Below are 26,339 nucleotides of genomic sequence, written 5' to 3'. Positions count from 1 at the left end.
ATTGTTTTTGTTCCACCGCCAGTCATTGATTTGTATGTGCGTACGTGTGTTTGGACCTCGCTTCACTTTTGGCCACAAAAATTTTGGCCTGAAAATTTTTCCCAGAAGTTAAACAAAATATTTGACAACATCTCATTCGGGATTCCCCCAAAAATAAATAAATAAATAAATAAAAATAATAATATATAGTATGCTTGTTTTGATAACTAGGGGTTACCTTCCCCCCATCCCCCCTGGAATCTACGCCCGTATATATTAGCTTATATTAAGGATAAGGGTAATTCTGTAAAATTTATGAACTTTTAGAATAGTACGAATTACACATTATTTTGTTTTTAAAATATTATAAAAGCGTTCTCACATTTTATTGTGGCCTATGTTCATAAAGGGTCAGTAATACAAAAGAAGTGTACTGAATGTTCTCGTTTAGATAACTCTGTGTGTTATCTAGGACACTAATGGATATCCAAACAGGAAATGGTGTTAATTAAGAGGTTATCTTGGCGCACGTGATGGTCAGCAATGTCCCTACAATTTACAAGTCTCGTTTACCCATCACATACACGCTAGTGTCATTCCCACTCGAGATTGGACGCTTGACTTCGACCTGTCAGGTGAATGACCTCGTGTGTATTTGTATATAACTGTCTGGGAGTTAAAAAGCATCGGAGCATCCTGCGTTTGGAGTAGCGTTTTCTTCGGTTGAGTTTTTCCAGCAATAACTTCACCTGGCGAATGAAGATGATGGGAGTGAATTTGGCGCGTGCTCTCTGCGTCCATGCAGCGCGAGATGCCACGTGGAGTTCTACTCGTGCAAATCTGTCGTGCGCTTGGCGGTACGGACACGCGCGGTGCTACAGCAGTAAAACAGGTCTGTTTGTTTACATTTATCTGTATGTATTTCTAGTCTAACCTATGTGACAAATAGCTGAAAAAACACCCCAAACAGTATCTAAATCTGAACAAAATGTAAAAGCTAGCCTTAATTTGTATAAGTATACATTCAGAATCAGAATTTAGAATTGAAATTTGCAAACTTTTGTTACCTTTTGTTGAATGTTTTACTATTACCTCTCATAATAGTGTTAAAGAGCATGTGTTCTTTTTAATATGTTTTACATGAGCTCAATTTGTCTTCAGGCAGGGGCGTAGATTCAATGGGTGATGGGGGAGGTAACACCCCTCCCCTCCAATAATCAAAACAAGCAAGTACAAGCACACCAATATTTATACAATGATCAATGGGAACTTGTAAAATCTCCCCCAATGTTCAAGCCAAATCTACGCTCTTGTACTCATGTGGTTAGTTGATTGTGTTATTGAGAGGTGACCACATCAAATTAGGCACAAGCTTGTATAAGTGCATGTCTGACTTTAAACATTAATTGATATAGATGTGTGGCTTCTTATTTTAACAGGTCATAACTCCAGTTTAATGGTTTTCTGAGTCACAAATCATGGCAGAATTGAAAGGGGAAAAACCCATTTTCACCGCATGTTACCCAAAAGCAACATGGTATTATCCATAGGCGCCGATTTATGTTTCTTCCGGTGGGTGCCCTAATGACCAACACCCACCTCTTCCATTTTTTTTTTTTTTTTTTTTAAGCAGGTTTCTGTGAAGAATGTGTTAATATTTGGAAACCGCCCTCATGAAAAACATCCATAAACTCTGTGCAAGTTTGCATCGTTACATTGAGAACTAACGTGGACGTGCCAGCAAAAGCGACTGCAAATCAGATCTGTCCACATATAACCTGAAAGTTATATATATATATATTTGAAATGCCTATGGAGAAAATTAAGGGGAAATATCTCGTGGTTTCCCGTAGGTGACCGGCCATTATGAGCACCCATGGGATCGGCCCTTGTTGTGTTATTAATTAAAGGTGCACTCTGTATTTTCTTTCCTCGTTTAAAAAGTTTTACTTCTAAAGAAATAAATTGCAATTTTGAAATGCATGTATAAAATCACTCAAAATGCACTCGTGTGAAAGGAAGACTCCAGTCACATCAGTAACCACATTAAAGTTGTCTTGTTCTACATGGGGCAGGGGCGCCTCAGGGGCGATCACATGACCAGACCTATTACTAGTCACTGCCCTGTTATTTGATATTTTCATTCATGGATTAAACTAATCCTGGTTTACTGCGCATCGTGAATTTCTACAATGGCATTTCTAACTTAAAACTACAGTGTTTGAACGATGTAGCATCCAGGCAGCTAGCTGTCCGTGTAATGGTGCGTTCACACAACGTGAAGCGAGCGTTTCGCGTGGCATGATTGCATACAAAGTCGATGCAAAGATGTGAATAGACTGGCGGCACGAATGAAGCAAATGCCACGAATCGAATACGCAAAATGGCTAAATTCGCGCAAGTTGAAATTTTTCAACTCGAGCGAGAGATCCTCATGACGTGTTGTCGCGAAAGCCCACCAGAATCGAGATTGTCCGGATGTCACTGACGTAGTGGCAGAAGAAATCTGGAAAAATGGATGAATAAAATTGTTGTAGCGGTTTGTGGGCACCCGGAGTTGTATGACACAACGTCATACATGTACAGGGACCGGACGAAAAAAGACATCGCTTGGAGGAAAGTGAGCGAGGAAGTTGGACTTCTTAGTAAGTTCTGAAAATATGCGCGACTACTTGATTCCAGCTATTGGTTGTACTTTACTATGAACCAAGTCGTAGAAGCCCCTCCTCCTGTCCTTTTCCGGAAGAGAAGGGGGAATACTCGTCGCAGGTTTAAACACGCATTTATAATCCAGCGGTCAAACTCGCTCGAGCAATGCAAGGCGAAAATTTTCTTCGCGTTGTATGTGAACGCACCATTAGCCATTCAGCAAAACATTACTGAGTGCACCTTTAATCCATGCTTTTAAAATTGTACTAGCATGCTTCAATGCTTTTTAATTTAACATACTTGGTCATGTTCCACATGATAATCGGAAGTCATCCACAGAGAAGTTAATATGTGCTATGTAGGATTTGTTTTGTCAAGAATGGGTAAAGGGTAAAAATGTATTTCAAACTTCACAAAATAAAAGTAAAAATGCAAATCAACAATAATAACTGTGTAAATCAGCTGGCAACAGTGAAACCGTGCATGCTCATTAATTATTTAAGCCCATTGTATGCTGGGAACACCAGCTTTACTTTATATGCCTGTAAAATGTTCTCAAATTCGCAAATACATATGACAAGGCTTTCTACTTTAGGATTATTACATGATGACGCATTGTAAAGATAACAATCATTAATAATATTTGCTTAAGCTGGAGCATTTGTACATGTTTGAGTACAAATGTAGAATTTACTTAATATTTTTTTATATATATATATATATATGTATATAATATTCTTTCAGTATGTAAAGCAGCATGTGTTTACAGTCCCAGACAGCTATTGTATGATTTGAACTATGCCCTAAATTTGACCATAGTACAGAGTTATTCTCTCACCGAGTAAATCTGGTCTCAAAAGTGCAGGTCACCTGAAAATGCCCTCCTCTTGCCAGTGTAACGTGATTGGTCTGCCACACAGCCAATAGGATCTTTTTATTGAATGCATCTTGGCAAAGTGTGGGGGTCAAATCGATATCACATGAGCATTGGTTTGGTGTAGAACGGCCGTAATTTGATCAGGCTTCAAGTAATGACTGTAAAGGGATCATGTGTCCGTCACGTTTGCAGGAATTATTCTTTAAAGTTGTTAGGAATGGGTGAGCATGCATGTGTATCCTGCCATTGCTTGATATATCTAGAACAAAAGCATTTTATGAGATCTAGTAATAAACCAGAGCTTAAATGTTTTCATATCAGTAATCAATCCATTTATCAATCACTTTTATTATTACTCTGTCCACAAAAATGTGACACTTTACTTTTTGTCATCTAATGCAATGAGGATTTAAAGTATCCACGTTCTCTTTTCAGTTTTAAGGAAGAGTGGGATCTTTTATGTACATGTTACACACTTGAGCAATAGATGGCACTGTTTGTCTTGCAACACACGTTTGATGAATCAGGAAAAGAAAGTTGGTCGTCCCCATTCTGTTGATCTGATATTCATTCCAAAACTCCCATATCTGTGTCTTTAAATGTCTTTCTTTTAAAATGTACGTTTAGATTTTTCTGGGATAAATGAACGGACTTTGGTAGCCATCAAGCCAGATGGAGTGCAGAGGCGTCTGATTGGTGAAGTCGTCAAGCGCTTTGAGCAGCGAGGTTTCCGATTGGTGGGTTTGAAGATGCTGCAGGTGAGTGACATGGTCGTTTTATTTATATTTTCTATTCTTGTCTGTCTGTATTTGTTTGTGTAGCACGTGGAGATTTATGCAATTCCTTCTGTTATAAGTGTATGACATGGTGTGTTCCCGTCATGTCTGCATTATTGATTTTACGGTGTATTTAGGATGCAGTTTGTGTGTTTCTGTATATTTTTCAGGCTCCTGAGGAGTTGTTAGCTCAGCATTATGTCTTACTACAGAAGAAACCCTTCTACTCTAGTCTGCTCCACTACATGACCTCTGGCCCCATAGTCGCTATGGTGAGGAGGAAGGGGGGGGGGCATTCAGAATTTCAGAGGGGGGACACATTTTGAGAATGAAAAGCCCACCACATATAACATACAATGCTTTTCACTGGACGACGTACATATAAATGCATATATACATACAGTATCTGACACTCCGCAGCACTTAATTATTCATTTAAAGCAGACTCTGTGATGGCTAAACTTTCTGATCATTTAATATCATTATACATTCATCAGAGAGTGAAGGAAACATGTCAATATCTTGCTGCTGCTGTGCATGAAAATCTGGTGAGGACCAATCAAAAAGCTGTGAAATTGAGTTGAAACACTGGCTAAGACTAGTTCAGGGGCCGGTTGCATAAACATAGCTATTAACTTAAGACTGCATCTAACAATTAGTTTGACTAGCTAAAGACGCCATAGAAAGCCTGTTGCATAAAACAAGCTCACAGTTGTCTTTAGTAAGACAGTCTAATTTGCATTGCATTGTGGAAAAAATAAGACACTGAACAGCTTAAAAAAAATGGCCGACAGTGGACACAATTCATTTTTTTATTCGCTGAGAATATTTGCTTATTAGAGGACTACAATGCTTCCAAATGTATTTTAATGAAAACATTTAGTGATTTAACCCAAATAATTAAAAACACAACATTTTGTTACCATTTTTGAAGTCAAAGTCTTCAACCAAGTCTCAACTCAAGCCCCTTTCAGCCCCCACTGGCTCAGCTGATGGTTATTTTCAGTGGCAAAATGGAATGTAAACAAAAGTTAGCCTGAGGTCTTTAATTAGACTGATCTAAGTTTTTATGCAACTGACTGAAAAAATTAAGACCAACATTTTAGACGACTAACTAGTAAGACTAGTCTAAAACAGTTTTATGCAACCGGCCCCAGAATAGTATACTACCTTACTATTCTGGCTATTTCTGCTTAATATTATGGCTGCGGCTAAGTTCAGAATAGCATACTAACATAGGATTGCCGTGTTCTGCCTAGTATGGTAGTATGATGTTGGCTGCAGCTAAGTTCAGAATAGCATACTAACATACTACTACTGTGTTCTGCTTAGTATGGTAGTATGATGTTGGCTGCGGCTAAGTTCAGAATAGCATACTAACATAGGATTGCCGTGTTCTGCCTAGTATGGTAGTATGATGTTGGCTGCGGCTAAGTTCAGAATAGCATACTAACATAGGATTGCCGTGTTCTGCTTAGTATGGTAGTATGATGTTGGCTGCGGCTAAGTTCAGAATAGCATACTAACATACGATTGCCGTGTTCTGCCTAGTAGTGTTCTGCCTAGTAGTATTATACATTTACTATTTCTGCCTAGTACATTAGTATGATATTGGCTGAAGCCCAACGTATACTCCGGTCAGATGTGAACACTTGATGTCTGTGTACATGATGTGTGATGGAAATTTCGGCATCAGCAGAGTGCTAAAGCACTGAACTTATGCAGCCAGATATTTCTAACTGCGTATCTCTGAACGTGCAGTATGCACCTGGAATTATTTGCACTAATATGTTGGTCCACGATGGCAACATTCACCGTTGAGTCATTACTGTCACAAAAAAAGCACCATAAAAAAGATGTATTTGCCAGTAAACAACAAACAGTCTTGTGAAGATGTCAGGAGATACCTGCATTTGTATAACTCTTCTCTGAAGGAATATAAAGACATTTATGTGTCTAAACTCCTGAGGAGAAATAGTCCAGTGTCTCATAGCAGTCGTAGCATGCATGCGCCAACCGCCTGTGTATGCATGCACAATCATATGGAGTATACTTTTGTAAGGCTAGCCTTTGGTCAGAAGCAAACACTCGGCATCTGCGCACAGTCAAAGTATACTTTGGGCTTAAGCCAGTAGCATACTACTTTACCAGGCAGAAATAGTAAATGTACTGTAGTATGCTATTCTAAACATGGCCATAAACAACAGCAGACTAGGTAGAAATAGAGAAGCATGGTAGTATGCTATTCTGAACATGGACCATAGCATGCTACTTTTTCTGCCTAGTATGCTAGTGGCAAACGGTAGAATAGCATACTACCCCTGTGCACTGTCCCAATATCCACACTTGTGGTCTTGATACTTATGTTGGTGTACACGCAGCACCGAGTAAGTGCTCGAGACTGCTGCATGTCTGAAACATGCCAAAGCTCTGTGCACTTAACCTACACTAAATCCACACTAGCCCGAATACTGCTCCGGAGCGGTCTTTCAGGCTAAGTGTATCCCAGAGTTCATCACGTTCAGGAGCCCACACCCTGCCTACCCAAGCGATCGCTGTATTTTTGCCATGATGGCGTCAAGGGACGTTCACAACTGGTTGGGATGACTTGACTTAGCATCATTATTACTTAATATTTATGTGTATGTGTATAATAATAATATATATATATATGTATGTATGTAAACCTCTTTGTTATCCTTCTCGCCTAATAATCACCTCATTTTGTTTTGCCTAACACTGCTGGTGATTTTGGTCATTTGAGCCAGTGTGACATACAGGATACGATTTAAGTAAACCGTAAATGTGGTTTTTAAAATATAAATTGCATTAAGTAGGCTATAAATGTTACCAGTAACAACAACAATCAGTCTTCTGAATGCAACATCAAAAAGAGCTGTCTACAACAGAGACCAACATATTTAAGTCTTTGGGTGTCCCAACAGTCTACTTGCACACTGAGGCCAAACACAGGAAATAAATAAGACAAGTGGGTAATTAGGCATGCCCAAAATCGCAAGTGGAGGTACTGGGACAGGGCATTGCTATTGCAGCCTATTCTAAACAGAGCAACTCTAATTTTCCTCCTTTAAAATTAGAAGTGCCCTTCCTTTAACCTCAACTGTTCTGAACAGACCAGAAAAGAGGAAGTGTTCTCCAACCATCAATAAAAGACAGCATTGCAAACTCGCATAATATCATTAAGTATTTGTTTGTTTGCAGGTGTGGGAGGGGCATAATGTTGTGAGGTCATCACGCATGCTGGTGGGCGACACGGACCCCGCTAAAGCTGCACCTGGAACGATCAGGGGAGATTTCAGCGTTCATATCAGCAGGTATTTACACACACGATTTCAGATTCTCAGTTTGATCCATTTTATTGGTGCAGTAGCACGAAGGATAGGATTGAACGATCATATTTGTTGAATTCACGTTTAGGAATGTCGTCCATGCATCGGATTCTGTTGAAGGTGCAGAGAAGGAGATCTCGCTGTGGTTCCAGCGCTCCGAGCTGATTGACTGGGAGGGGTGTGATCATAAAAACATTTACCATCTATGAGACCGAAAATAATATTTCGTAAAAGTGTGACATCTAGGCACGTTTAACTACCGCGCTCGGCTGGAGATGCAGGGTGACCATTTTCTAAAGCAAAGGCATACTCCTTTGCAAACCGTTTCTGACTGTAGGTCAACAGATGTTAAAGATAATATTATTTATATACATACAAATAATATTTCTCATCATTTCAAGTGATTTAATGTAAATAGATTGAACTGCTGTATTTTATATAATAGTTCATATATTAGAAAAACTGTTGAGAATGTTTTTTATGTACTGTAGGCCAAAGTCTTGTTTTTTTCTTTGACGCACAAGTACTAGTCAGAAATGATGAATTTACTGAAATGTTATTTTGATGTTAATCTTTTATTCATCAGAAATGACTGAATGTCCACACACACACACACACACACACACACACACACACACACACACACAATGGTGACCAATGTAACGACCTCAGTGCCTTTATTAATGATGATTGCATTGCTCTTCCTTTTCTAATTATAAAAAGTGCCTTTTTAAACAAATATATTATATTAAATTACTACATGCATTTTAGCAGATGTCATCAACATTTCCCTAATGCACACTTGGGACTTGTTGGTGTTAGAAACATTAGAACTATTAATGACTGTGTGTAATATTGGAATAAATCTCTTTAATAAAACGGTTTTGTGGCTTGTGTATTATTTTGTGTTTTTACTCGATCAGTGAGCTTTTGTAATATGTCATGAGATGTCATAGACATCATAAAATATTGTAGTTTGATGCAAGTGGCTAGAGACATTCCTATATTTTATACTTCTGCTTGATATTATACATCAATATTGATTATACAGAATTTAATCATATACTTTCACATTCGTGAAACCAGATTATATGGCATTATCATTGTATTAAGACTCCATGCATTCCTGTGTTGTATACATGTTACCAGACACAAGCCTTATATGGTGTGTGTGTGTGTGTGTGTGTGTGTGTGAGAGAGAGAGAGAGATGATTACTTCATGCTCGTTCTCTATCCTTGTAAATATTTTGTTATGGTTTGTGCTTTCTGTGCCTAACATTCTCATGAGAATCTGGAGCGCTGTTTGGGACAAAGTATATACATTTAAGACTCTTGGTATATGAACTTGTTTCCCTGATGAGGTTTCAGAGCTGAATCTAGAGATCTTGGTGCCATTTTTATAGATGTTATTGTTTCAAGCAATGTGCAGATGGGAGTTTGCACATACAATGATAAAACACTTGTGTCAGTGCTGGCACGTCAACATGCACTTACGTGGGTAATAACATGTCCTGATGCCTTTGAGCCGTGCAAGAGGGTTATAAATACATTAAACTTAACTTTTGGTCCTCAGAGAGGGTACATTTACATTTATGCATTATCCAAAGCGACTTACAGTGCACTTATTACAGGGACAATCCCCCCCGGAGCAACCTGGAGTTAAGTGCCTTACTCAAGGGCACAATGGTGGTGGCCATGGGGTTCGAACCAAGGACCTTCTGATTAACAGCCCTGTGCTTTAGCCACTACGCCACCACCACTCACACTTGGGTACAGCCCGGCTCTAGCTTTGAGGCCTCCTCTTACTATCCGTACTTTAACGTCATTCATTTAATTACTTGGTTCAATAGACAAAGATAAAATATGTTGTTCCTTCTACAAATCATCTGATTTATTCAAGTCATGTTCCACCTGCTGGATCTCACTGCATCATAGTTATACATCATTTCATTTACATTTATGCATTTGGCAGATGCTTTTGTCCAAAGCGACTTACAGTGCCCTTATTACAGGGACAATCCCCCCAGAGCAACCTGGAGTTAAGTGCCTTGCTCAAGGACACAATGGTGTTGACTGTGGGGATCGAACCAGCAACCTTCTGATCACCAGATTACCAGTTATGTGCTTAGACCACTACACCACCACCACTCCTCATTTATACACAATACAAGTGTGATAAGATATACATCATCCAATATAAACTTACCAAAAAATACAATAAGCAACAAATGAAGATCTAACAAAATTATATTCATTTACTAGATATCATGTACGCTTCTTTGAAAATATAAACATTTGTTCTGGGTAAAATGAATGGTGACAAGTCTCATTGTGCTAGAAACTATCACCTGTTTTTCTCCAACACAAGGTGTGAATGAGTCAGTGTGAATGTAAAAGTTTGCAGTTTGAGGGAGATGCATATTTATCATTTTCACATTGACCACTTCCTATAGACTATAGACTATCTGGTGTTCATGTTCAACTGCAGACATAGTCTGAAGGCGTCTTTATTTGCTCCTGAAAAGGTCAGTTTAATGTTTTGTTGCTCAAATGATGGCAGTGAGATTTTCATTGATAACTCTCAATTCTCTAATTCTCAAGTAATGTTTGGGTTAAAGAATGACACAGTTTAGTTGCATATTTGACATAATTTGACTAAAAGTCTTTAAGTCTTTGGTTGTCTCTTGGCATCTAGATTTGACCTGATTTCCATTGTGCATCAGAGGGACCTTCTGTAAATAACAATGCAGATCATTGCAGTCCTGCTTCTTATTTTAACTGTAACAGTTGCCCTCGGACAGGTAAGATTGCATTCTGAGTATGCATATTACAGACTGAAATCACAAGTATTCATGCATATTCATATTTATTGACTACTGATGTTATAGTCATCATTACTTCCTGTTGCAACAGGACCACAGAGTGTCTGTTAAAGGAGAGATATTCTCATTGGATATGGCACCGAATTCTGTTGACGACCGATATAAGGGCTGTACAAAGAACATGAGGAAACTGGTGGAGGAGAAATATCTACAGAAAGAAATCTCTGAGAATTCTACATTTGCAAAAGCTTGGAGAGAAGGTGAAAAGAAAGTCACAAAATCAGAAAAGAAATTGAATAAGAACCATTTAATTGCCATTTATGTGTACACTGGTTTAGAATGTGCATGGTCCTTTCAATGAGGCCACTCGTGACAGATAAAGAAAAATACAAAAAGATGACATATGCATGGTACTCTCTTCACTTTTTATTGACCGAAGCCGTACAGATTCTAAATAAACCATCAATTCCATTCATAAAGATATGCAAAACAACTTATCGTGGTACCAAATTAGAATTTGATAAAGATGTTCTGAACAAGGAGGTTCGTTTCGGCTCATTTACATCCTCTTCAACTAATCAAAAATCAGCTTGGAGTTTTGGAAATGTATCTTGCTTTAAAATTAAAACTTGTGAAGGTGCTAAAGTGAAGAAATATTCTATGCTGCAACATGAGGAAGAGGTGTTGATTCCCCCATATGAGAAGTTTAAAGTTATTTCTATCAAGAACAGTGCCTTGTGTAAAACTGTGTACGAGCTGAAAAGTTCTGGGACACGAAGTGACCTGAACTGTGCAGTGGCATCAGCAGCACCCGTCTGATCAGTCACGTCCCAGATACATCACAGGTGTTCAATCTTTCTGGCCTGCAATCTTTCACATCTTTAGCCAGTGCTTTTTGCTTACATTAAATGTGATTCATTTATAACATTTGATAACTTGATTCTGATGTCCTGTGACCACACATTGGTAGCATGTGCCTGGTTAATGCATTGTTTGGAAAATATAATAAAATATATTGCTAAGCAGAAGAATTGTGTGTATATTATTAATAATAAATGTGCTTATTGAACATCGTTGCTGCCCTTGTCCGTACTAAAGTTTTCTATTATCACAACATCCCTTGACTGGTAAAATCACGGTAACAAATGGCCTTATTGTTTCATAAATGAAAGAGTCAAAATGTATAGGCAACTCAATGTTTTTACAGTGTGTGTGAGACAGTGTGAGTAGCCAAAAAGCAAGGGAGAGCTAGTAAATTAGATATAACATTATAAAATGTTATATGGCATTTTTTGGATGAACGCCTCCCTACGACCTGACACCATCAGCACGTCAATGCTACTCTGTGTTTTTCACTCCACTTGTGTTCGTGCCGATCTAAGCTAAGAGCAGTGCATATGTGTTAAGAGCTTTTACATTTTTTTGACATTGCATATGTTAGCCAGCAGGTGGTGGCAAAAGATAACTTTTTATGTGTAATATGAGCCAGTTGGTGGCGTGAAGTGAATCAGCATCACTCAGTGTTTACATTCATCAGCACTATGTGATCGCTTGTATTACTACTATACTAAAGCTAGGAAACAGCTTTAAACCGCTTTAAACCACTCCAGCCATTCCTCCACTGGAATTAACAGAATTGTGCAGATCACTAATGTTCCCATGGCCGGCGGCAGTGGAGGATTCAAACCTTTTAAAGGGAGGTTCTAGCATCTGAAAAATTATATAGATTTTTTTTTTGGCAACAAAAAAAAAAAAAGAGCTTTGTTAGCCTAAATTTTTGCCCTGAACTGTTCTCTGTTGACCTGTAAACGCCCTCTGTGCACATACACGTTATCCTGTTATAGTGTAGGTGCAACCTGTACAATTTATTTCTTAACCAGTGGTTGTGTACTGTTGAAATTTCCTGTCCAAGACACTTCTGCTTTTGGCAGACTGTGTTTGTAGCACTGGACATGTCTCTTAATTCCATTAACGTTTCAGTTGTTTTTTTATTATTAAAATGGATGCATCATTTGTTTTGACCATCAAAGGCAGATTCTGATCCACCGCGTAATAAAGTAGCTCCATTGAACTGTTGTATATAAGCAATATCTAACTTACAATAAATTACAATTATGCATTATGAATGTGAGAACAAACCTTGTGTTTCTTGAATGCAAGAAGATGGAGGGATATATTTGGGGCCTATAAAACAAACATTTTGAAGGCAAACTAATAATTAAAGTGATATTATTTGTATTATATTTCAAAATTAAGTGAAATGACTCATATTATTGCATACTTTGTCCCATTGAAATGCTCATCATACAGTACGGCATTAATTTTGTGTTGAATGCAGATGTAAATTTACTGATATTAACAATAATAAGGTTATCTATAACATCTATGTAACGTTATGTAGCTCATTTACTCTGAGAGTTGTAACTCTCCTTTCATCAGGGTTTTATTGGTTCAGTCATCACTTGGAATGTCTGAAGGCAAACAAAACAAGCTATAATTTATTTCATTAAAAAAATAAAAACAAATTTTTTTTAGGATTTAGGCATTTCTATTTCATCTTTAAAAAACTGAGTGCATTTTGCCCTTATGAAAATGTATCTTTTAAACTAGTTTACTCACTTGAGACCGCTCTGCGAATAAAAATGCACCTGCTCTGCGCTCGCGCTGCTCTGTCCATTGAGCCGTATCCACCTACAGAGCCATACAGGTGCATTAGCGGATGTTGTGACTCCACTTTTCTATTTGACAGTATTAATCCAGATACTTCAGATGCGTCGCTAGACTTCATAATCAGATGAACTGCAGTACAAATGTGTACCAACCCATATAATGGAGAACTTGTATATTCCAAGTTTAAATAAATGTTTATGCAACAAGGAACTTGATGATAGATTTAATTGATATGACTGATAAACACCACCCATTTGTGACCTAATGCCCCCCTCTCAACTTATTTTCTCTCAGCGCCCCCTAGTATCCTTTGAACGCCCCCCGGGGTGGGGTGGGGTTGGGGGGTGGTGTACTGCCCCGTTGAGATCCCCATGCTCTAGACTGTCATTTAAGGGTTAAACTTCGGACACACTGAGTCACTTGACACAACAACATGACGTTGATTTCCTTGAAGCACCTCTACGGGCGCAGAGCCAACAAAAGTGCCTCTGAGATATATATATATATAGATGCTCTGTGGTCCTGATGTATAGTACAGAATTGCCATGAAGTAATTTTGACATTAAAGTTAATTGAACTACAGGACTCCAAGATCAAAATAACCACACAAGTCTTTGTTACAGTCAAGAACATCCTTTTATTCAATCAGTTAAAGGCGCTGCTCTTTTTAAACTGTTTTTCTTATTATGGAAAAGAAATTGTAATCAACACATGCATTTCACCATGAGCTCTGGAGGGCACGCGATCCGACAAGGACGCCGCTCGTGGAGTTTAAACCAGGGCCAAAACTGCTGAGGGTTCATGCTATTCTAAACATCCAAATGCCCCACACAACAAAAGAGTACAAAGTAGTAAATATGAAAAAGGAAAAGGGACGGTCAGTACCAGGGAGTGACAATATTCTCTGAAAGTGCCAAACACGTCGCTATGGCTTTCACTTATCGTTAATCATAATCATAATAATAGCCAGCATGGAAGACTGGCTTTATTGACTCCAAAAAGTTGGAAGAAGCATGCTGTCATTGTTAAGCACATGTTGGCTTTGCTGGTGAGTTTTCAAGGTCATTTTCATTTTTGTGGCATGCATCTTTGCACTTTGGTCTAAGGGTTTGGCTCGTTACACTGGGCTTGCAGTTGTGATTTCTGTACTGTTTTATGTTGTATTGAAACGGGTCACATTCCCTTTGCTGAATCCATTCCGTTGTAAGGTGCTTTGTTTTTACAGGAACTTTTTAACAACAGTTTAAATACCTGGTCTCGTACAACCATTTAAAAAAAAAGGTGCATCATCGATACAGATTCTCAATGCAATATCAATACAAACAAATCAAATTCAATTTGGTAACAAAATAAAAAAATAAATAATATTTTTTATTTGAAAGAAAAGAATCGCAAACTTGCCTATTCTACCCCAGCAGTCGGCATCCACCGGTATAGTGTTTCGTTCATAACAACTTCCAGCTAAAAAGTGTTTCTCTGGCAGACACCCGTCCGTCCGTCGGACCGCCCGCCAGAGCTCACTGGCGTAACTTGTTCACATACATTAACTGTTCAATGGAGAAGCTGAAGAAATCGGTATGAGTACAACATGAAGCGTACAGACAAGAATAACATGAGCTAACTGCATTCTGCTCAAACGACATTTTTTTTCGTAATCGTTTTTTTTTATTTTAAAACCCCTCCGTTCGGAGAAAAGGGACATGGTTATGCAACTACAGACTACTCCAGTGTCCAAAAGAGGCACAAGATAAGATTACAGAGGAAGGAAAAGCAAGACAGATTTATTTAATTTTTTTTGTTTTTTTTTTTGACAGTTTTCGTAATTATTCAACAATAAAAAGAGAAACTAAGTCACACCGATTTCTTTTAGTACTATATATATACTGCTTTGAAGAACTTGCAGAGGAAGAAGAAGAAGATACAGAAGTTTGAAGGAGGGGATTTTTTTTGCTTTTTGTTTTTTTATTTTTTAGATGGGCGCTCAAGATTACAAGATGATGTCTGTGAACAAAAGGCACTTTTTAGGGACAACCTCAATGATGCTCTGAGTCTAACACTAAATTACAAAACAAGTATTAAGAGTCATTTACACGGGGGGGATGGGGGGCAAGTAGCGGGCGCTGTGGATTCGGAGGGGGAGGGGTTCAATTTGTACATTTCTGATTGGTTGCCGACTTCGTTTGCTGCGCGATGGGAGTCTGTCTGGGTCATATTTCGGCCAAATTAAGCACATTCCCCAATCTTCATTACTGTAGTGCAATTGTTTTATTATTCTTTTTTATTGACAATATTTATTGTCAACCTGGTCTTAAAATAGGCGTAATTATCTTCAATTTCGTATTTATTTTGGAGTGAAATATAACTCGTTTTCTTGAGATTCACCGATTCTCAATCACAGCTACTGTTAAAATATTGTAGTTACCGAAAATTGAAATCACATCCACGCCAGTAGAGCGCAACAGTCTGCGTCCGGAAGTAAAAATCCCATTTTTTTCTCCCATGGACGAATAGATTTTCAACGATAACGTATAAACCGTTAAAGACAGACCTAGCGTAAGCTACGAGGGTGTTCATCAATGGTATGCGCTTCCGTGGAAACCATCCGTATGTGTTATTTCAACGTTATTATTTAAAAATCCTGTGTGATGGCGGAAATCATGGTAAACAACTACATTACCCATGGTACAGCAGAGAAAGATCCACCAATCTGGGAATCCCAAGAAACCCACGAAACGTTCCTCGGAGTGACCGCATGCTCCCATAATGCACTGGGAATGATGTAATCGTCTGTGAGTGTCTCTTCACCTTTAAACTACTTATATATTCGTATATATCGGAATATTTAGCACTAAACACCAAATGTATGGTTACTATACTTGATAACAACAAACTCAAATCAATCGTTTTGTATATTCCCATCATTTTTTTATTCAATGACATCATTCGCAATGGGATTGTAGTCTGTGCCCTAACGAAAGACGGTAAGTACCCTTGTCTTTATGTCCAATTTTCATAAACTTTTTGGCCTTAAAACGAAGTTTGTGATGTTTTGATTCTCCTCGTAGCTGGTTGGTTTGATTCATGGCTTCCGACTCTTTTATGAAGGATCTTATATAAAGTCTATGGAAGAAACGAATGGGGGAAATACTTCCGGAACCCAGACGGCTGAAAAAGTGGGCGGTCACTGTCGCGCTTTATATAGTTTAGCTTGTTTAAAGGCTCTCCCATAAACAGGGAAGACCTTGTCATTCACTTCGGATGACTTTGAAATTTTCGACGTAGTTTCGGCTGTGAGCGTGACGTTCGTTAAGAACCACAACGGTTCGTAAATCAGTGAAATTGGGCGACCCAAAGCGTGGGAGTCCTACAAGACTGGAATGCATAGTCTGATGTATCATTACTCTATATACGTTGAAAAAAAATCGTGTGGGTAGTTACAAATCGTAAAACGTTTTTAGGACGTTGTTTGTCAACGCTGAAGATTTAATCGGCAAAAAGTTTGAGGAAAAATGCCTTTTGTCACAACCTTGACCAAAATGAACCCGCTCCCCCCATAGTAAATACAAAAAGGGAATAAAAGAGCAATGAACCTTTTTGTCCTAAAATTTGTAGTACAACACTTACGCTTGTTTTAATACGTATAATAGATTATTAAATGTACTTTAATCCATAAAAAGCACCTGTTTTAACTAGCGATATATTCTGACGTGTCGCAAAACCCCCCTCCAAAAATGCTTCTTCAGCCCTCCTAAGTTTTGAGAACAAATCATTACAAATAAACATTAAAAAAGCAGAAAAGTAAAGATTAAAAAAACAAATTCCCCAAACTTACAAAGACCGTTTTCTCTCGCACGCTCTCCACCCTTTAATTTAGAGTCCCGGGCAGCGTGGACTTTACTATAATAGAAGGATTTTACACTTCTACGCACTCCTGTACACCCTAACAATCAGACAAACACAGTTTCTACCCAAGGCATTGCACATGGCTCAATCAACACACTTTATTTCGCAATAACAAAGATTTCCTGTTCAAACACCAGATAATATTCCAAAAAGCTGTGCTTATGTTTCCTACACTATCTATAATGTGTTCAACAGAAATCATATTTCCGCTAAAGGCTAATTTCGCTCTAATTATCAAGTGCAGAACTGGGTTTCGGGACGAATATCTGATTTATGATAACTCATGATCATGTCATCCTTCAAAAAATAACTAGACTGCCACTGAGCTTATTAGGCAAACAAGAAGAAAGAAACAAATGAATATATAAATATATATGGATATATCCTGTATATATAAAGATGTTTGTATCTAGTGAGCTGACACTTTTTTTCCTCTCTCATAAAACTTTCACCCTCCTCTATAGCTTATATGCAAGAAAATAACCTGAATTCATGCTTAATAAATTGCATAATGGGAATACAGAGGCACTTCCTTTGATTAGAAAAGAAAAGTCCGTTGCCATCATGACTCTTGCATTCGTTTTACACCAATCTGATGGCGTCGCCGCCTTTCCGGCAACAATGCTTCCCTGCAGTGAAATACATGGTCAGGCAGTCCAGTTATTTTGTGAGGTTATTAATTGCATTTGCATTGAAAATAAAATGTTGTGATATGACCTGTGGCATAATAGTCAATATAACTATCTTACGATGATTACCGTTGAGGCTTCCCTTTGTAGTCAATCTCTGGAGGACAATGTGTGTATGTGTGTGTGTGTGTGTGTGTGTATAACAGCCGTGCGAAACGTTGCCATCTTTAGATGTATGGAAAGATACTATTAAACTGAATAGTAAAAAGTAGCGGCTAATAAAAGCAGCCCACCTCCCTCGGAGCACGGCTATGATACGTCATGCATTCTTTTGCTCCGTAGCTTCATCCTTTGTTCTTGGAACATGGACTTCTGGGAGCGTAAACGGATAAGTATACAAAACACAGAGGTGGGCGTGTCTCTAGGGACATCTTTATTAGCGCTAACGACTTGCATTTTGCCTCGCTACAATTGAGAAATGAATTGGGGAAAAAAAGGCCAGTGATAAAAAGAAAACGTTTGAAGATAAAAAAATGACTATCTGGGGTTGTAAGGTATTGATTTTGATAGCAAGTTTTTCCCGGGAAAATACGTTTGTTTGTTTGTTTTCAAAAAAAGTTGCAGCTCAAACATATGGCCGGTGTAGGGTGTAATCTGATTACAATGCAATCGGTTACTGTAGTGTAACTCATTACATTTACTTGTAATCAGATTACAGTTCCTGTCTTTCAATTAAGTTACTTTTAAGTAATATTACTTGATCAACGCATTTTTTAAATAAACGTATTTATATAAAATACATTTAAAACATGAAACAGGTGTACGGCCCATAACGAGTCATTATAAGTGAGAAACGCAACTTCTTATTTTGAGTTGCTCGGAAAAAAGTAAAAAAGTAACTTAAGAAAGTAACTTAAAGGTTCACTCAGTAATTTATTTCCTCATTTAAAAAGTTTTACATCCAAAGAAATGAATAATAATTTGAAACGTATGAATAAAATCATGACCACTCATGTGAGATGATGTGCTCAGGTTCAGTCATATCAGTAACCTCTACATGGGGCAGGGGCACCTCATGGGGGCAGCCATGTAAGCATCACGTGACTCGCTTAATCTCAGAAACTGCCCTGTTACTGGACAATTTTATTCATTGGAAAACTTAATCCTAGTGAATTTCTACAATGGCATTGGTAAATGAATGATGCTGCCAGGATCCCAACTCTCTAGTTGAGTTTTCGTTGGGTCCTGTCACCTGATTCCGTGTTTGTTGCTGTCTTGTGTTTCTAGTGCCACTTCGGTTGCATGTGTTTATAGTTTTGTGGCTGGATCCTGACACCAGTGTCTGTGCTGTCTTTAGTGAAACTCCGCCCCCTCGTTTGCCTTGTTATTAGTTTATCTGTTACACCTGCCTTTCCTCATTACCCTCCTTGTTTGCTTCCCTATTTAATCTCCCTGTGTTCTCTGTCCTGTGCCAGTTTGTTGTGGTTGTATCCCTGTTTAGGTGTCTTGTTCTGCGTGTCTGTTGATTCCGATTCACAAGGCCTCATTCTGGTTTCCTGCTGGTTCCAGTCTTGTTTGGTTGGGATCCATGAAGCCTTGAGGCTTTCCTCTTCAGCCCAGCCAGTCGACTGCCCTCCCGTTCTGGGACTGAGTTTTTTGCCCTTCTGGGAACCTTTTGTTTGTTTTGCTTTTGCCGTTTTTAAATAAACTTCGGGCTCCTGCAATTGGGTCCTCGCTTCTCTACATTAAAAACCTGACGAATGCAGCATCCAGGCCACTAGGTGTCAGTGTAAGTCACGTATTCATCCTTCAAACAATTACTGAGTGCACCTTTTAAAAGTAAAACGATTGCTTTTTTTGAGGAAGTAATCAGTAAAGTAGTCTGATTATCATTTCATAGAAGTAATTTGTAGTGTATTACCAGTTTTGAGTAATGTACCCAACACTGCGTGTGGCTTCAATTGAAAGAGAAATTTGAAAATGCGAACTGGAAATAACGTAATGATTAGCTGCGGGTGGACAAAACTGGATTTTGATTTTGTTTTACTTCCTAAATGTAAAAATCCCCCCCCAAATAAATATTCAATAATCAAATACGATTTCAAAATTGTAGCTTGGACATGCAGACAGGATGTAAATGTGTGTTGTTGGCATTACCCGTCCTATAGGGGTACTAACTAAACTCTTGTGATGTGCAGTTGGCACTGTGGGTGAATGGGCCTGAACTGGACTTTAATTTGTTTGATCAATCCATTTCTATTCGTGCCTTTGATGGGGTGCCTTTGAGACTTTCAGGCTAGCTTTAGTGTGTGTCAGTGTCGTTTTTCTCTGAAATAAATGTGCAAATTATGTTCGCCGTCCATCCCATTTTTAATAGTGCACATCAAACTAGTGTTCTTTGACATTTTTGTAGTGCAATACCTATGTTTTATTTCCTGTATACATTTTTAGCTTAGTCATTTATCTTAAATTGGTTGCAAATGCTAAAAGGGAACAATGCGGATTTAAAAATGCTAAATGTGTGGGGCTTGGAGGTCTTTTAGAATACGAAATAACATTTTTAGTGTTTTCTCCATGCTTAAAATCAGCATGTTGAAGTGTTAAAAACAAAAAATGGGTTAGTTACTTCCCAAAAATCCTGCGTTTTTGTTGTTTGTGAATCCTCAACACTGATACTGTTGATAATCCCCGCCATTGTACACTACATCCTCGTTCCTAGTTACATTTTCTGTCTCTGTTCATCAAGTTCTTCCTCCGTTGCCATTTGCATTCTGGCGATTCTTGAGAGAAACATCCCTGTGATCCTGAAGTTTTTAACAGAGGCTGGTGGGGTGGAGTTGAAGGGTGTCTGACGATTGGGAAATACAGGACTGAACGTTTCCCGGTAATATTCTGCTAAGGTTTCTTAGGGTTTGTTTGATGTCAGAAGAACATCGGGGGGATTTTCAAATAGGATGTTTTTTTTTTTTTTTTTTTCAAATGGTGTCGACTTGTTGCAGACAGGACCTCGTCAAAGGAACCATGACTGTAAAATAAACAAAAAAACAACAAATGCATTGTTAGTGTTAGATTGAAATAGGCTTCAGCTCAGTGGCATGGATAAATGCTGTTAAAAAATATGATTCTGATACTGTTGTTTGTCATGCAACCACTAGAGGTCAGACTTGTGTTATGGGATTTCTCTACCTGCAAGAGTGTGGACAAACTTATTTCTCATGATCTCAAAAAACCTTTGATCTAAAGGCTTATGTTTAAATGTTTGAAATGAGTTTTGCACTTTTGCCCAAGTATGTATTTAAAAAACATGTAAAAACTCCCATGTGGCACCTCATGAAGTTGATAAAGAGAATGCCTCGAGCAACCGAGTCTCATACAATGAACATTACTTTAACTACAGTTTTGCAAACTGACGTTTACGTGCTGATTTCTATGTTTTGTTGCAGTTTCCTGATGAAATTAACACATGAGGTGCAACAACAACTGTGCTTTTTATATACTCTCACACAAATCATGAATACAATGGCTGATTATGACTTTATAAACACTTATTTTCACACTATTACTCACACACTATGTTATGATATCGAAACACTTTTACTCCAACGAATCATTTAAACAAATATACATTTTAATATCTCTATTACAGACCCACCTACATTTACAGATTCCAATGGGTTGCTCAACTGATAGACTGATGGACTTTAAACTTGGAAGACCAAACAAACACGCAAGCTGACATGTGGAACGAAAGTGTCAAAGATGCATCAGTGAACAAGGAAGTTGTTGCTTCAGAAAATTAGTTTTTTTTCCTCCACACTATTGGTTAGGTTTAGGAGTTGGTAAAGGGTAAGGATGTCTGTTTTGTTTACCTCTTGTTTATCTTTTAGGACAATATTGGTTAGGTTTAGGTTAAAGTTTTAGATTAGGGAGGTATGTTTTTGCTCATTGAAACCCACTAATAATCACCTTAAAAACCTTGTCTGATTACGACACAAGTTCACTCGCTTTTATCGCCCCCTGCTGGACATTTCACTGGGAAACTGCAGCTAAACGTGTAATGAAGCACGATATTTATCCATTGTCACTTAATGTTCATGAGACCAGGCTGCCCAGAGAAAGGGTGGCTACTAATAAATGTAAATATGAGGGTTTTGATTTGTTTTATATTTTTTTAGTCACTACATAATACCCATAACTACATCAGCACAGTTCGCATGCGGCCTCGTCTGTGCACATCACTGAACATGTTCGTATTTGCTTGTGGTCAAAATAATAAACTTTAAAGGTAAGCAGTCAATCGGGAGTGGTCCGATCCAGAACACACAAAAACGAATACCTGGAGCCTTTACACTAAAGCCCAAAGTATACTTCTGTCACATACGTACACTGAGCGTTCACGTACAGGATGCTTGACACAAATTTAGTCATCAGTAATACTTGAATACTTAAAGCACTGAAAGCCTGGAGATCGATTTTTCTAACCGCGTGTCTTTGAACGCAGAATGTGCATGCGCCTGGAACTATTTGCACTAATAAGGGGGTCCACAAGGTGGAAACACTCACATTAGAGCTGTTGTTGTCTCGAAGAACCGCCGAAAGAAGATATAATCGGCAACAATAGGAGACGAATGTGAAAACGACAACAGTGGATGTGCACATCAAGACCGTGTGAGTAAGGAGGTAAGGAGATACCTGCATTTGCATAACTTTGCACTTTATGAACACTATGGTCCTAATAAAGTGGTTATGACGTGGCGTGGTCTCCTGACCCGTATTTGCCTGATTTTAAGCACTGCACTGCTGCCACACGATTGGCTGATTAGATAATCGCATGAATATGTAGTTGTACGGGTGTTCCTAATAAAGTTCTCCGTGAGTGTACTGTATAAATATGATGCAGTGCACTGTCACTATGAATGGTGTCTAGACTATTACAAAAGATGAATAATGCGTCGTCTGCGCAGAATTTAAATGCTAGCTGGATTGGTTTCACAAAACTCTCTAGAAGTCAAATCCTAAAAACACTTTAGCTTAGAGGATCTGGGAGAGGGGGGCCTGGGGGTAACCTTTGTTTAGGTTGACTGTTGCAGGTCACACAAACACCCCCATGCATGTCCAATCCATTCTCCCCCTCCAACACTTGCGTTTGCCCAGGGCCGAAGCCCAACAGGCAAGTAACTTGGGCCAAGTAAATCTAGCACTCCTCCCTCTCGCAATCCCATCTTTCCCTCGTAATCCTTGGCAGTGACTACTACAACCCCCCCCCCCCAAGTTCAAGTTCAACTGCCTGTCACATTATGTCTCGTTACTGTGGGCAACCAGACAGTTGGGACGTGACTTTAAGTTTAGGGGCTGTTCTTAAACTTTCACTGTTGTTTCGATCTCACATTTATCTCAGCTCTTGTTCCTCTGGGTATGGACATACCAACTCATTTGTTATTAGTATTAATGTCCACATTTCAGAATAAGAGTAAAGGCTTAATTGAAGTATGGGTACTATGTAGTGAGCATAAAATGTCAAACAAATCAAAACTAGATTATATATTAATCACGATCTTCATTCAAACTAACCCCATATCTTAAAAACCCAAGATTGATCATTTACTCCACGTGCAACACTCTGCTACACTAGTAAATCTCTCGCATATGCCACCAAATCGTGCGCTATGTGACTACAAATGTCTACAATTAGCCACTAAACTAGCTTCATTTTCAGAGTTCACTGACCAGTGATTGATTAGTTTAGTGAAGTTAGGCTCCGATCCGTTCACTGCATGTTGAGGGTAAAAGTTTGCTTTGAATCATTCTGTGTAATGTGTGTCCAAAGACGAGATCCACACAATCCATTTGTCATTGAAAAATGTATTTCTGTTCCCCTACCTTTTTAGCACTTGTTGTAAATACGTTTCAATAGTACACATTATGCATGTAACAATAAACATTTATCCATTCATCCATCCATCCATCCACCCTTCCTTCCTTCCTTTTTCCACCCACACATCTATCCATCCATCCACCCATCATCCATCCATCCATCTGTCCATTACCCATCCATCCATCATCCTTCCATCCATCCATCCATACAGCCACCCACACACCCATCCATCCATCCATCCATCCATCCATCCATCCATCCATCCATCAACCCTTCCATCCATCCATCCACCAACCCATCCATCCAATCATCCATCCATCCATCCATGCAGCCACCCACCCTTCCTTCATTCTATCAATCCATCCATCCATCATCCTTCCATCCATCCATACAGCCACCCACACACCCATCCATCCATCCATCCATCCATCCATCCATCCATCCATCCATCAACCCTTCCATCCATCCATCCACCAACCCATCCATCCAATCATCCATCCATCCATCCATGCAGCCACCCACCCTTCCTTCATTCCTTTTTTCCATCCATGCAGCCACCCACTCATCCATCCACCCTTCCATCCATCCATCCATCCATCCATCCAACACATGGACTTTGTAAAATTTGTAAAATTAATATTTTCGTCCCCTGTATAATTAATAGAATTAGCTGAGAAAGGATTTAAATGTGTCAAAAAAACGAATTGTAAGTATTTAAGCATAACGATCAAGTGAAACTAACAAAACAAACAAACAAAAAAAATCCTTTCCTTACAAATTGTTTTTTGTCTTGTTTTCCAGTAAAAATATCTACAAATCATTTAAACAAGATACATTTATTTGACAAGCAAACTGACACAATATATCAAGTTTTGTTTACAGATACATTTAACAAAGTTTAGTAAGATTTATGCTTAAAACAAGAAAAGGCTATATGGCTCATGGGTCAAGTAAAATGATTCAAAGCACAAAAAATAAAATCGTGTTTTTTTTTTTAAAGAATAAAGTTCACACAATTTTGTTAGATATTTCTGAAAACAAGACTTAATATCTGACGTTATTTTACCTGTCAAATAAATTCATATTGTTTCAAGGATGTTTAAGGATTTTACTGGAAAAAAAAGACAAAATACAGAATAATAAATATTTTTTTTTGTAGTGTACATGATGTGGTTAACTAAAAAATCCACACAAGCTTCAACATATTGCTTGCTAAACTATTTTGTGCACTGAAGTAATTTGACAATCACTCATTCTCTAAAATGCACAGGGAACACAATTGAAAGAAATGTGCAAAATTAGACAAAGCGAAGTCTCTGCCAAGAAGTCAACGTGGGTGAGAAGAGAAACACCAATCCATATTTCAAGAGTGACCAGCAGAGGGCGAGTCAAGTAAAGACTTAAAGAGCAACATGCAGGTTGGACACCCCTATATAGCATAGTGTATGTTGATGATAAAACAACTAGATTTTCTGAACTGGAGTAATATATATTTAGCCATTAACGATATTTTGAGATAAATTGTGATAAAATAACTTCCGCGTCTATAAAGCACTAACCGGAAGTGACGATGGGCGAGGGAGTCTGGTCAAGTTCAAGCTCAGGTTCCAATGGATGCGAATGAAGAAAACCGAGTTCTCCGGTGTGGACGAACATGCCTATGATGGCCCACAGGCCTATAATTATGAGCAAATTAAGAGTTAAAATAATTAAAAGTAAGACTTACTCTGCTAAGTCGTCGTTTTCGTTGCACAGAATGTCTGCTAACGTTAGCACTTTGTCCTCCAGTCCAGCCCGCGCCAAAATCCGGTGTACACTTTGACGGTGGACTTGATTCCATCGAGTGCACCGAGGGAACAGCATCAGTAATCAGCCTCACGTGGTGCTTACTCCGAAATCCCATCCGAGACTCCAACAAATCTCCAGGTCGATAATTCTCCGGAGTGAAATGTGCGCCACAAACGAACGAGTGTGTGGTAACAGACGCGGCAGTGAAGTCTGCTCTCTTCACCTGCACAAAACGCACTCAAGACCGAAAAGCCTTGTTTTTCCTAGAAGGAAAATGATGGACACGATGTCCTGACAGGCTGGAATTCGTGCAACCAGCACAAACACAATAATTTACCATTATGGCTTCTCTAAAACTTTCTGTACTGGTCTAACTACATCAACACCCACAATGAGAGCTGACCGCGAGCTCTTTTGTTTGCCTCGCCCTACGTCATATGACGCGTTGATAGCGGGAAAGGCGTATTCCAGAGCCTAGCACATTTTCATCAAAATCTCTACATCAAATGAGATTTCATTAGTAATTTCTACATATGTGTTTTTAAAAGACCTCTGCAGACAATATAAAGTATTAATTCAGTTATAAATTCAACCTGCATGTTGCTCTTTAAGAAAGAAAACAGAGGAATGAGGGAAGGTAAAGCAGAAAGAGAGAAAAATAAATCTTAAGCGAGAGCGGCCAGCAGAGTGAGGAGAGCGAGAGAGAGACTGAACTTCAGATGGTGAGCATGTGTTGTAGGAGCAGGGAGCTGGCCTGGGGCGGGTGTGGTTTACACATTAATGAGTAAAGTGCACTGGGTGATGGAGGAGGCGCTGTGTGGTGACCGCACATTCGCAACGCTCAAATCAACTACACCGCGCTAATCAGCTCGAGTAAGCTCAGGCGCACTCCAGATGGGCCAGTCACCACATAGCAGAGAGCATCATGGGAAACAGAGAAAGACAGGCTAACAATTTAATGCTGTGTTCAATTTAGAGTTGGATGTGGATGTTTTCAGAGAATATATCGGCTTAAGTATGT

The 26,339-nt window shown here is 38.8% G+C and overlaps 2 protein-coding genes and 1 pseudogene across 14 annotated transcripts in view; 2 read left to right on the top strand and 1 right to left on the bottom strand.

Annotated features, from left to right (window-relative positions):
• The first annotated feature begins 656 nt into the window (after positions 1 to 656).
• On the top strand, positions 657 to 8,520 carry nme4 (NME/NM23 nucleoside diphosphate kinase 4). Its single transcript, XM_052139195.1, has 5 exons — positions 657 to 871; positions 4,133 to 4,263; positions 4,452 to 4,553; positions 7,504 to 7,616; positions 7,720 to 8,520. The coding sequence occupies exons 1-5, from the start codon at positions 736 to 738 to the stop codon at positions 7,838 to 7,840; spliced, it is 603 nt and encodes a 200-aa protein (XP_051995155.1). The 5' UTR covers positions 657 to 735; the 3' UTR covers positions 7,841 to 8,520.
• Positions 8,521 to 10,572: 2,052 nt separating this feature from the next.
• On the top strand, positions 10,573 to 11,530 carry LOC127652799 (ecto-ADP-ribosyltransferase 4-like; annotated as a pseudogene).
• An 8,172-nt stretch (positions 11,531 to 19,702) lies between these two features.
• Positions 19,703 to 26,339, bottom strand: part of LOC127652796 (nuclear factor 1 X-type-like) — a 211,539-nt gene continuing 204,902 nt past the window's right edge. For all 13 annotated transcript variants that reach the window (XM_052139179.1, XM_052139180.1, XM_052139186.1 and 10 more), the window contains one exon: positions 19,703 to 20,680. In XM_052139179.1, coding sequence (XP_051995139.1) covers positions 20,666 to 20,680 — 15 coding nt within the window. In that variant the 3' untranslated portion in view covers positions 19,703 to 20,665. The remainder of the gene's footprint in view (positions 20,681 to 26,339) is intronic.

This window comes from Xyrauchen texanus, chromosome 12 (genome assembly GCF_025860055.1).
Source record: "Xyrauchen texanus isolate HMW12.3.18 chromosome 12, RBS_HiC_50CHRs, whole genome shotgun sequence".
NCBI lineage: Eukaryota > Metazoa > Chordata > Actinopteri > Cypriniformes > Catostomidae > Xyrauchen > Xyrauchen texanus.
The sequence above is the reverse complement of the archived record's forward strand: the minus strand, read 5'-3'. Positions and strand labels throughout refer to the sequence as shown.